The sequence below is a fragment of the Brienomyrus brachyistius genome, chromosome 14, assembly GCF_023856365.1.
Source record: "Brienomyrus brachyistius isolate T26 chromosome 14, BBRACH_0.4, whole genome shotgun sequence".
In the NCBI taxonomy this organism is placed as follows: domain Eukaryota; kingdom Metazoa; phylum Chordata; class Actinopteri; order Osteoglossiformes; family Mormyridae; genus Brienomyrus; species Brienomyrus brachyistius.
In genome coordinates, this window is record NC_064546.1 from 18,835,730 (window position 1) to 18,847,747 (window position 12,018).

General features: G+C 41.4%; 1 protein-coding gene across 2 annotated transcripts in view; it reads right to left on the reverse strand.

Moving 5' to 3' along the window:
* Position 1: 1 nt before the first annotated feature.
* LOC125707708 (otoferlin-like) overlaps positions 2-12,018 on the reverse strand; it is a 31,234-nt gene continuing 19,217 nt past the window's right edge. For both annotated transcript variants that reach the window (XM_048974988.1, XM_048974987.1), the window contains 22 exons: positions 11,769-11,903; positions 10,608-10,769; positions 10,251-10,370; positions 9,894-10,055; positions 9,628-9,790; positions 9,115-9,182; positions 8,708-8,737; positions 8,449-8,574; positions 7,953-8,025; positions 6,865-6,995; positions 6,320-6,457; positions 5,240-5,377; positions 4,888-5,015; positions 4,547-4,717; positions 4,180-4,340; positions 3,918-4,060; positions 3,203-3,291; positions 2,980-3,078; positions 2,467-2,708; positions 1,843-2,021; positions 1,633-1,733; positions 2-1,377 (listed from right to left, as the gene is read on the reverse strand). In XM_048974988.1, the coding sequence (XP_048830945.1) occupies positions 1,197-1,377; positions 1,633-1,733; positions 1,843-2,021; positions 2,467-2,708; positions 2,980-3,078; positions 3,203-3,291; positions 3,918-4,060; positions 4,180-4,340; positions 4,547-4,717; positions 4,888-5,015; positions 5,240-5,377; positions 6,320-6,457; positions 6,865-6,995; positions 7,953-8,025; positions 8,449-8,574; positions 8,708-8,737; positions 9,115-9,182; positions 9,628-9,790; positions 9,894-10,055; positions 10,251-10,370; positions 10,608-10,769; positions 11,769-11,903 (2,940 nt within the window). In that variant the 3' untranslated portion in view covers positions 2-1,196. The remainder of the gene's footprint in view (positions 1,378-1,632; positions 1,734-1,842; positions 2,022-2,466; positions 2,709-2,979; positions 3,079-3,202; positions 3,292-3,917; positions 4,061-4,179; positions 4,341-4,546; positions 4,718-4,887; positions 5,016-5,239; positions 5,378-6,319; positions 6,458-6,864; positions 6,996-7,952; positions 8,026-8,448; positions 8,575-8,707; positions 8,738-9,114; positions 9,183-9,627; positions 9,791-9,893; positions 10,056-10,250; positions 10,371-10,607; positions 10,770-11,768; positions 11,904-12,018) is intronic.

A 12,018-nucleotide genomic window follows, 5' to 3' on the forward strand; every position in this document is an offset into this window, starting at 1 on the left:
TGTGTTTATTCCTTCATTTAGTACACTCAAAGATACTGCACTCTACCAAATAAATGGAATAAATACACCCATATAAACAACCCAAATCAATGCAAGCTGGTCTTTAAGTAAACATAGATTGTCAAATAAATACAAATCATACATACAACAAATCAAGCAAAGAGCAAACTAAGCAGGACTGCACACAGCAGATGAAGGTACTGAAGGTTTTCTGAATTTTACTCGAGGCATTTTTGTGGGCAAAGCTATGTGCGTAGAGATTCTGGATGGCTGAGATTCTTGGGAAACAACCTCCCATGTACAGAATGTAGCATTCATTGATCTTTGAAAGGGAGGGATTATTAATTTCACAATGGGATTATTAGGATTATTAAATACCAGATGAAGCATGTAGTGTTTTGTGTGTGTCACAACCATTGAAAGAAAACAGTTGTTTACTCTTGAGAAAAAAAAATATATACGTCGATCTACCTTATATATGCGCAACCCCAAATTTATACAGACAAGCGCTGTCATTTAGTAGGCAGTTACCATGCCATTGTGCTGAGAGCTGATTCACTTATACACCTCTTTCGGTCGCACACTCTCAGGTACCTATAGCAATCCTGACCTTTATAACAGTTATGTGCCTTTGAAATGGAGCGCAGTTTTAAGAAATCTTTGAAGAGCATGTTATTTTGAATACTTCTTTAAAGACACCACAATAAAAATCAAGGAAAAACATGACGTTAAAATTCAAACTGGGTATTCGACTCCCTTCTCCCAGGCCACAATAGATTATTATTCCTGTGTCCATAAATGCCAAAGAAGCCTATTTAATGGCATAACCTTTCTTTGCATTCCCAGTAGTGCAAAAGTAGCCTTGCTGGTACTAAATGTACAACTGGTGCACACACCACGGGAAACACATCAAAACATGTTCCATTTTTATAACACGTACTAAGTACTAAGTACGGAATTTTACTGCAATATGTGCTATATAAATAAAACTGGAAGTAACGCAAATGAAAAATGAAGCTTTTATGTAATGGGTACATGCCAACCAATATATTAAATATGAGAATGTTGAAGTACTCAACCGCTATACGGAGTGTAGCAAAATGTGAGCTGGAGTGAGTGTACATAACTGGAGAAAGTCCTGCACTGCAAAATGGAGGAATGGGGGGGGGGGGGGGGTACACAACCAGCTCCCAAATTCATGCCCCCAGCATCTTCTTTACCATGTAGCCCGGCATGCTGTAGAGGAAGAGGCCTAGCATGAGAAGTAACAACAGGGCCAGGATTATCTTGATGATCAGCCACTTGTAGCGGGTGCAGATGAGGTAACGGATGGCTTTGAGGGGGCTGATGAACCACAGGAACGCAGTGTCGGGTCGGCTGTGAGGTGGGAGGGAAGAAGAACGTATTCCTCTTAGTTCTCGAAGGGACTGATTGGTTTGAATGGATGTTTACAGTCATGACAAAGCTTCCTTTGTCAATATTTAATAACAGTGACAACAGCAACAATAATAATAACAATAATGATAATAATCTCTAATAACTTAATTATAATAATGGATTGGTATGGATTTGGAAGTTGAATGTGTATTGCACTTCCTGTTCTAACAGGAAGTTCCTCCTTGGAGGCCTTACTTGGGCTTTTCCAGGGGTTCCGGCTCGTTTCGTCCATCCCCAACCGGACTCTTCTCTGCTTCTTCGCCCGTCACCAGGTGCAGCTCCAGCTCCACTTTTCCCTGCGACATCACCCATTAAACTCTTTAACGGACGATTTCAAACGGCCAAAATGGAGAATAGCGCATAATTCAGTAGCTACCACACAGAACAGAGAGGGAGAAAGCTCACCGTGATTGTGATCTCACCATCTTCTTCTCGGGCAAGGAAAGGCCACCAGCCCTTGATCCTCTTTTGTTTGAAAATGTTGACCATGGGCGTCTCCTGCTCACTTAACACTTGGTCAATTGAACACTGCTTTGCAGTCTTGGCCCCACGAGGGAACCTGTTCAGATCAAGCTCAATGGCACCTGGAAGGAGAGAAATACATTAAAACTGGCAAACATGCGTCAAGAAGAAGGTGCACCAAAACACCAACCCTGCGTGTTCTCATGCCCTAGGTGAGATCCTGTTGAGTGTCCCCCCGCCCACCCCCCAAATCAACATAAAACAAATTTTGTCAATTCATTTATATTAAAAACATTTCAATAGCACTGGGTACCTGTCTGCTAATTAGCTAGCGAATGTCTGTTTCACAAAAAAAGCTGCAAATCTAGTGTAGGTGATATTAGCTAACTAATATCACAGCGCACATCCCCGGAATCAAATGACACCATAGGCGGACGTCTGTGTTACTTATAGGGCAGGGTGGCGTTGTATGAAATCGATAAATATATAGCTAATTGGATGTTGAGGTACGATGGCACGGTCATGAGAACATAAGCACAGCGAGATGCACGGATCAAGCCATCGCACCCAGCCAGTCATCAGCCGAGAAATGGTCAGAATCCCACACTTGAATGTTGAGTCTGGCAGGAATCTTGTATTCTGTTTCATCCCAGGAGAACATGGATTCCTTCTTGGAGAGGACAATCTTCTCCTCTGCCATCAGGTAATCGAAAGGGTAGATGAATCGCCAGTTGAAGTTGCCCTCCCCCGTCAGTGAGTGGTAGTGGACGTCCGTGTCCTGCTTGTCTTCTTGTTGTCCCTTCAGCCACCTGGGAGGAAGACGATTGAGAAACTCTGGGGGAAAAAGGCTGTTGGCATATCTTTGAAGACGTACTTTTATAGAAACGAAATAACATTCTAAATTGTGAAAAGCACAATGCAATTCAATAGAGCATTTTATTAAGAAACTGTAACTAATTTATATTTCTTGTTAGTCAAATGAGTGAGCAGAGAGTAAGGAACCACAGCTCCGAACAACGGCAACCAAAAAGAAATACCATCATTCTTGCATGTTATTCATCCATCTCCAGCCAGACCTACCCCCGCACAAAGATGTCACTAGACTTCTCTCCAGTGAAAATATCATCATCCTCCAGTACTACTTCATCAGTATTCCAGACGATCACTCTCAACTCATACCTGCAGAAAGTGGACATTCTTTACGTAATGCACGTACTTTCAGAAAATAATCTGTACTGTAGAAATTCTGTTTTTATTTCAGTATATGCGTGAAGCCACTGCTAAACTACAACACAGAACTTACGGCTTTGGTTTCCTGGGTGAGATGTCAAGAGGAGGACCTGGTGCAGCCATGTCCTTGGGGAACATGTCCACCCACAACTCAATCCGTCCCTTTCAAAAGGTCATTCAAGGCGGATTAGACAGATTTATCCCAAAGGAAACTGAAAATTAGTCCCTCTACCATCTAATACAGGAACTGGTTGGTTGAAACAAAATCTTGGTGTGGATTTTTACTTTCTGGACCTGAACTATCCACCTCTGGAAATGAATGGGCAAAGCAGCACCAGCCCCCTCTTTCTTTAAATCCCATTGGCCAAACCACAATCACAGTTTAAAGCACTAAAATATTGGTGATTTTATCTACTGGGGCCAAAGTTCCAGTTCGCTTAATAAAATTTACTTGATATAAACTATTGATTTCCAAAATTGCGAACATTACATGAAGGCACAATTGGCAGAATTGCAAAGAGGCTCAAATCCCAATAAAGACACTCCCCATGGTTGCGATGGTCCGTGTTACGATACTTTGAAATGTTTTTCACTTTCAGTACATTATTCAATACATTACATGATATTCAACACTTTTTCATTAATTAGCCTGTGTGTTAATGATTTGTAGTAACATCAAGATGGTATGGAAAGATCATGATGTATGGGAGGAAACCTAGACACTTAGACACCTTAACCGGTACAGGAGATCACAGACAGCGCAGATCTTCTGAGATTCCTGGCCCTACCTGCTCAATGCCAGGCTTGTTGGGGTTTAGGAGAGGCCTAGTCTCTATGTGCTCTGGGACCAACTTGCAGCCCACCCGAGGGATGTCCTCCCAGTGGTTTAACGCCAGCAGAGCAATATGTTCATCGGTCTGCTTCTTCAAACCTGTGGGAGAAAATGGCCACCATCACTCCCTAAATCATTCTGTAGGAGCTCAGAATACAGAACGTTTTACGTGGACTGTGTGGGGGTCCTTGAGGGCTGAGTTGGGAACAACTGGTTACCGTTTTCATCCTCGACCTCAGTGGGTCCCAGGAAGACCCGGTTAGCCACCTTCACGCGTCCCCCAGGGCCATAGAGGGGAGGATCCAACTTGTTGTCTTTGCACAGCTTGGTCAGAATATGGGTCGGCTTCATCGGGTCCCTCCATATATTGTATCCATGACTACACCAAAAAAACAAAGCTTCTCTTACTCAATGGAATGAGCAAACATAACTGCTTATAGTTCAGATCACGGTTGTATCAGTCTCTGTGACACAGACCCTACATTTTTTTATTCCATAAAACACGTCAGGCCAAAAGCAACCACGACACCACAAAATATCCAAACATTCTGCATTCCAGAGTTTTCAAAAAGGTGCATAACCCACATGGAATAGTGTGCCGCGATACCACAAGTGGCTTTGTGTTTACTGTAGAAACGGCTCTCCAGGTCAATTTTGGTCTCGCCGATGAGGTCGTCTCTCCCTACTAAATCCCAGTCATAAATCGCTACTGTTAGCAATGTCTCCATGGGGAACGTGACCTCAACATCGAAGGATCTTTGAGGAAGACATTAACAAGACACAAGACATCGACAAGTTATTTCTTAATGCGTTGCCGGCATTTTATGTTTTTTTATATATGGGCACTAGGAATCAACATGTGAGAAATTAGTGAAATATCTATGCACTGCGTTGTGTTTTTCCAGTACCATGTACTCAGAACGTACCTTCCAAAAATAGGGTTAAGCTGCTTGGAGAGGTAATTGTCTTTGTCCCTGATTTCAGTCTTTCCAATTTTGATTGCAATATATGGATCTGCCTTCCCATTAATGTCAGCGGGGTGCAGGTCATTAGCCTGAATAAGCACAACATTATCAATAATGATGCTAATGACCCTGACATGCATAAAACTCTAGTATAAGGTTTTTATATACGTATTTTTAATTTTGCTGTATTGTAATTGGTACATGACCCAAATGGTCTTGCCATATGCTGCTCCTTAGGAAATCTGAAGGCCTGCTGGCTGAATTCATAATGAGAAAATCAGCACTTTTAAAGTTCCACTGTAAAGATACTCACCCTGACCACGTAGACGCGAACGAGGATATTGATGGGGTCATTGTGAGGGATGCCCTGAAACATGCCCATGTTGGGATCATAGCCCGGGTCCTTGGACATGTCGTCTGCAAAGGAGGCTTTGTACATGTACAGAGACCCCTAGATCAAAGGGAAAGAGTGACTGTGAGCAGGATTACACACAATCATTGAACATGAACTTACATTCTTAAAACTTGTGGCACTGGATCCTTTGCACAGGACCAGTAGGCTGTTGGCTCAAAACCTTTTGGCAGGCAAAGTGATGTTACCACTATTAACCATAATTGCTCTGGGGACTGGCTGATCGTGCTCTTTTACTTTGCCACATTAAACAATAGCATTGTCTAAATAAATAAATGTAACTTTAAAAGTTATGGATACTAAGTCTAACTATGTTGTGGCAAACTGGAACAACTGTGCAATAACTGTTGATGCAAGAAACTATGGTTAGGTGCAGTTATGGAATGTTTGCTCTTTATTAAAAATGAAAGGTCAAAATGGCTGCCGTCTTTGAACTGTACTACCAACATAAGTGCAGATGTTAGCATGTACAGATTAGCTCTGGATCCTATGTAGAGATGTTCAGAGACAGGAGTCGGGACCCACCACCTATGATTAATGGAAATCCAAATGAAACCTTAGGGATGAAGTGAAAAAGCCCATTTTACACCATGGGGTTTGTGGAATTCACTAAATTATCTCTGTGGTTGTCTGCGTGTGAATATAAAATAAATTAAACAAGAAATAAATCACAAAAATTTCTTCAGTGTTGTATGTTAAATGACACTGTAACGTGATGAAATATTAGTCCAGGGCTGATATTGAAACAATACAAAGCAAAGCAAGAATCATTATCGACAGAAAATCCCTTTTTGAAATAAGTTCCTTTGAATATTTTGCATTATTTAGTGGACTTAGAGAAAATGTCAAACTTCATACTTTAACCTGCCATAACTTTATTGGTTATGTATCTGCCATTTTTCAAATTTTCAAAACTGCTCAAATCCCCAAATGAATTGCGGTGAAATCCTCCAAAACCTTAAGCCCCCTCTTCCTCCTTACTTTGAACCTGCCGATCAGCCTCTCCTCATCTGACATGTTCGGGTCCTCATCATCTCCACATTTTCCCCGATACAAATTGAAAGTATGAAGCCAGTCTTCGAAGTTCTCAAACGCGTTCTCCAGCTCGCTGTCGTACACCTAGAGGTTCAGAACCGTTAGAACTCATTCCGCACTGCTTTAACCACGAGTTAATTAATAATCAAGATGCATATAGCAGTAGGATAGAGGTTAGTACACAAAACAATCCGCAACTAACAAAGAGCATCAACACAAACATCACATAGCCAGCGGAAGATACTGAAATTTCGCAGTATAACATGAAAGCATGAAACACTATTAAAGCAAGTAATCAACATGATCACTGAACCAACATTATCCTCTGTATTTGCACAACTGGATCCACAAGCAGTCTGATGATGAAGCCAACGAAAGCAGCTGGTGCAAAACAAAACAATGATGGAAAATCGGTGATGAATTGGTTATGATCCACTGGAAAAAAATCGTCCTTGCCGCAAATTGCCGGCCGTGTTGAGCTTGAGACTCACCTTAAGTTCATCGATTTTCTGCTTCTTCCTCTCCGGCATCTCGATAGGCTGTAACTTCTTCTTGTCCTTGGAGCTTCTCCCTTTGCCCTTGTCCTTCCCTTTGCCGCCCTTCCCATCATCCGGACGGATGTCTACAGATAAGGAGGAAAGAGCGCTGCTACCTAAGCCTGATAGGAGGAGCCGCCTGCCGCTGATGCTGGACCAGTTAATTTCACGCAATATTACTTGGTTGCCTTTTTGTCCATATTAAAGTTTGAAGGCACCTTGCTACCTATTTAATATCATTTCAACAATAAATATATATTTCATACATATCAAATATGCATGTATTATGAAAGTTGTATCAACATTTTCTTCAAACATCAATATCATTTTGAGGATGTTGATTAATTCACTAGTTCATCATTAGATTATAAATGCTCTCATTTGGATAGCGGCTTAGTGTATAATAATTAGGTTTGAGTGCAGATCTTATCCTGGGTGTGGAGTGTGCATCTTCGTTTGTGTTGTGTAGGTCTCCTCCATAGAGATTGAAGGTTCATGTCCAGAAAGTACAAATCGAGGCCAAGATTTTGTTTCAACCAACCAGTTGAGTATAAAGAGTCACAATTACAGAGTTCTCAGATGGCTGGCTGAAACTAAATCTTGGTCTGGATTTGTAATTTCTGGACCTGAACTTTCCGGACCTCCCCCCACCCCCCCAAAAACTCCCCTGTCCTGGATAAGTGGTGGAAAGATGGATTATTCAGTTTACCTAGCAGTCAATAGAAAATTAAAACTAGAATATCAACCTCATGCCAAAGGAAGTGTATGTCAATGAAAGAGACGTATTTATCCTGGATGATTTTATAATAATGATAGAGACATTATTGTTTGTTTTTCCTCATTTTTGAGTTCCTGCGTTTCTTCTAGGTCGTCCTTAAATGTGTGACATTTTATACATATTCACTGAGATTTCTTATTTCATTTGGCTGCTTTTGAAAGTCACCGAGTCAGTTCAGTTGCGCACCCAACATTACAAACTCATAGACCATCGTGAGGCCTTCCTTTGATTCCCGGCGCTCTCTGAGAGTTTATTCCTGCAGTACCTGCACTGTCAGCATTATCCCCATCTTCCTTCTCCTCCCCATCTCCCACAGCGGCTTCCTGTGCCTTGAGAATCTAAAAAGAAACAAATCATTTACACCCAAGTCCCTCCACTTAATTATCCACTAAACTTACATCACAATATTCTTATATGCTTCCATTCCCAGAAAATTATTTGCAGTTTAAATTGCCTGTCATGATCATGTTTGCAACAGCACAACATAATCTGAGCGCTTGATTATCTTTGTTTTACTCCACTGGCACTAAAATGACCAGTGTCTGCGAGGTGAATCATTTTGACAGTTGAATCCTAGAATTCACTCCACGCTATGAATGAAACATCAGGCCGGTTTTTGCCCCTTGTCTCGGCCATGAATTTTTACTTTCATTCCTTCAAACTAACCAATATTGTATAACCTTAACTGTTTCGTTAGTTTGTGGGTATTTGATGGGTATTTCCTGCCTCTGGTCATTTGTAGAGCGAATCATAGACCTCACCTCCTTCAAAGTTTCGAGGGAAGCAAAATACTTCGACCACCAGTCGAGCATGGTCTCGTCCACCTCTTCCTCCTCCTCTTCGATCTCCTCCCCCTTCTTTTTCTTCTTCTTTTTCCCGTCTTCATTCTGAGGTTACAACCACATGACCGACTGGGTGTGACACACATGCTTTAATCTTTACGTCGGCCGAATTCAAAGAAAATGCCACAAATAAGAGCACATCACAAGTCAACGGACACAGTAACAATCTGTGACTTACCACGTCAATTTTCACCACAGAATCAGAGGTCTAGAAGTCATGTACAAAAATTGTAATGAATTAATTGGAAAGCAGCAATACAAATACTGAATTTGACTTAGTTTGATTTAAATAACTTAAATAATATTAAAAGAATTAATTATATGGGTGGTGCTTGGCATAATTTACACTAGTGGCCAAAATTATGGAATTGCAGAACTTTATTCAAATGTTGCTCCCGTTACTTATTTAATCATCCGGTGTATGATATTTGTAACATTCTTTGATTGTTATAAACATTGCCGCCAATATTCTTGTAGTAATGACAAAACTGCTAGGTGTTTCCACAATTTTGGCCACTAGTGTAGTAATAATTGTATTGTCATAATAATATAATCAGAAACAATGTAGCAAGCAAGGTAGCTTACAGAGTCCAGCTTGACCACTGTGTCCATCTTTCTGACGGACGTCTCCTGCATGTTGACTATGATTTCCTCTGTGGGGTGAGATAACCACGAAAACTGGAGAATCCAACAACCAAAACCGCACAGAACTCCCATAATGTCACCCTCAGGGTGTTCCACCCTCTTCCTGCCCCTAAACTTGTGTCTGTTAGTTTTTCCTTTGGCGGTTTATCGAAATCTGATGCCACTTATCTCAGCAAACAGCTTAGTCTTGATAGTATTTTAGCAATGCATTTAGAGGCAAATTGAAAGAAAATGGATTCTATATTTTGTACATAATACTACATTTTGAAATAAAAAAGGGAATGACTGAAAGAACTCTAATATAATTCAGAGACTCAATAATTGAGTAAATAATAAATGTGTGCTTAGCGTATCAGTAATTTTCCAGATGGCTAAGATGATGGAAAAAAGCCAGTTACGGTGCATTAATCACATAAGTACTGACATTGTGCCCTAATCCTGTGACGGACTCACCTGCGGTGGACCAGCTGTTGTCGCTCTTGTCTGTGGGCCTGTAGATGTACTTGCGTAGTGTGGTGACAACGTGCGACCCTACCAGGGTGAAGCGCCCAAACGCTCTGCAGTCCACCACTCGGATGTTTATGGGAGGGTGGAGGAGCTCGTTTTCCGGAAGATCCTATGGAAAACACATTACGCATCGATGTTAATGAAAGACGGTGAATTCGTATAGAACTGCCACCAGCAGATAATAATTTAAGAAAACACCGGAGGACACTTACGACTTCGAACCATTTGACCAGGGTGGTGAAATTAGGGTTCTTCTTGTAGTTCTGGATGGGAGAAGATTGGACGCCCTTCCCAGCACACTCTACGTCTACACGAGGCCTGTCAACTTGGGCCAAGTTGATCCGCTTAAGGTCCCTCAGGCCCCAGAAGAGGACCTATTGTAAGGAAAAAAATAAGATTAGTTACATAATTTCTTCCTTAGAAAATGGTTCTATCTATGTGACATCATTTTTACAGTAATATTTAGAGGCATTCAGTCAGGTACACAGGCAGTACTTCACAGATGTCTACCTGAAAATGTCAAATCTACAAAGCAATTTATTTTTGTATCTGAAAATCAGCCTCCTCACCTCAATTCTGTACTTGCTAAGGACTGGTCTGATGCCAATCGGAACTGGCATTATGGGCCCGTGGTCAAAGTCAGCTGGGCCCTCAATGGGAGGCAGGTCACTCTTTCCACTAGGTGGTACCTAAAAGTGCCATTCATGGAGTAAATACCTCTCGGCTCTCTGTAACAACATGAAGATCAGAACTGGCCTGCTGTGTCACTGTGCCAGATGCGCTATACGCGGGATGGATGCCAAATGAGTTCATGCCATAGATATAGCAGACTATAACTAGAGCTGCTGGTCTGTAGAGGACTGGAGACCGCTCTGCAGAAAGCGGGAAAGGGAGCTGATCTATAGACCTTACATTATCTTGCTTACCTGAAGCAGCTCAAAGGCTGCAAGCATTTCGCCGGCTAGCATGTTGCCGCGGTAGACCTGGTAGTATTCCAGCTGTGGCGGGAAACGTGGCGGTCCGTAAGGCTCGTCGGCCATTTTGGTGAGAGGCTTAGCGAATGTCCTCCCCATAAAATCAGCTTTGCCCTACAATCACAAAAGAATGCGCTAGAAACGTCAGGCATCTATCTTTAAGATAGTAAAAAGTTGTTAATTTCTGATCATATTTAGGCTTAGCTATGGCAAATGTTTTTTAAAAATAAGTACAGTCGTCCCTGGCCACTTCACGCTTCGACTTTCGCTGCTTCACTCTATCGCGGTTTTTTGTATATTCATTAAAAAGTTGATCAAGACAGTGAAAATGATACATCGCTACGCATCGGAAGCATCTTTGCTCTTCGTAATTAAATGTACAATGATAATAATATGATATTTGTAATGTCTTATTTTCTCTTATTTTGTCTAATATATTGGGTAATACGAATGTAATTGTCATGACCTGCCTGTACAATCCTTCTGTATGCCACGCCCCCTTACTAACCACATGTGCAGCCCCGATTGTGACCAGCTGTTTCCTGGCAGTTTGTTTCCTCCGGTGTATTTAAGTCCACGACAGAGTCTGTAACCACAGGTCTGTCATTGACGTTTTGATGTTACATGTTCCTGTGTCCTGCATTTGGAGTGATTCCAAATAAACCCTTCGATCCTGATTCCTCGTCTTCTCGTTCCTGCTTCCGTGTCCAGCAATCATAACAGTAATGGTGACTGAACGGTGTTATTTCATGTCTAGAAGGCTCTAAACCATATTTAGAAGGCCAACAGGTTTTCTATGCTCTAACTACAAAAATATTCAATTTATAAATAAAGAATCCTACTTCACGAAAATTTATTGTGGTAGAGTCTGGAACGGATTAACCGCGATAAACGTGGGACGGCAGTATTTCAATTATGTACGTATTCTATATCAAAAGCATAGGTAAATAAAATTATATATATAAAAAACATTTACTTCTTTTCTCAAAAGCTAAATGCAAAGTTGTAAGAGATTCTAATTATGTGTAACTACACTGTCAACAGTTTAATTACTGACTTGATATGCACCTTTTAAAGGCTTGTGTGTTTATTATTTCAAAAGAAAGCACTTACCATTGCGTCCTGGTCATAAAGTTCGATGACGATAATCGGGGGATCGTCACGTAGCTCGCTGGCTTCTCCGTACAGCTCCAGATTGTCAAACAGCAGAAGCTGATCCCACGTAGGGCACAGTGTTTCGTTCAGGACCTGGGACAGGCACACGGCCAACATTCACAACACTGACCCACAAAATGACACACATGGAGACACATATGGTTCCTAAAAAGAGAACTCAAGACCTAATACATATCTAAGGTCAATG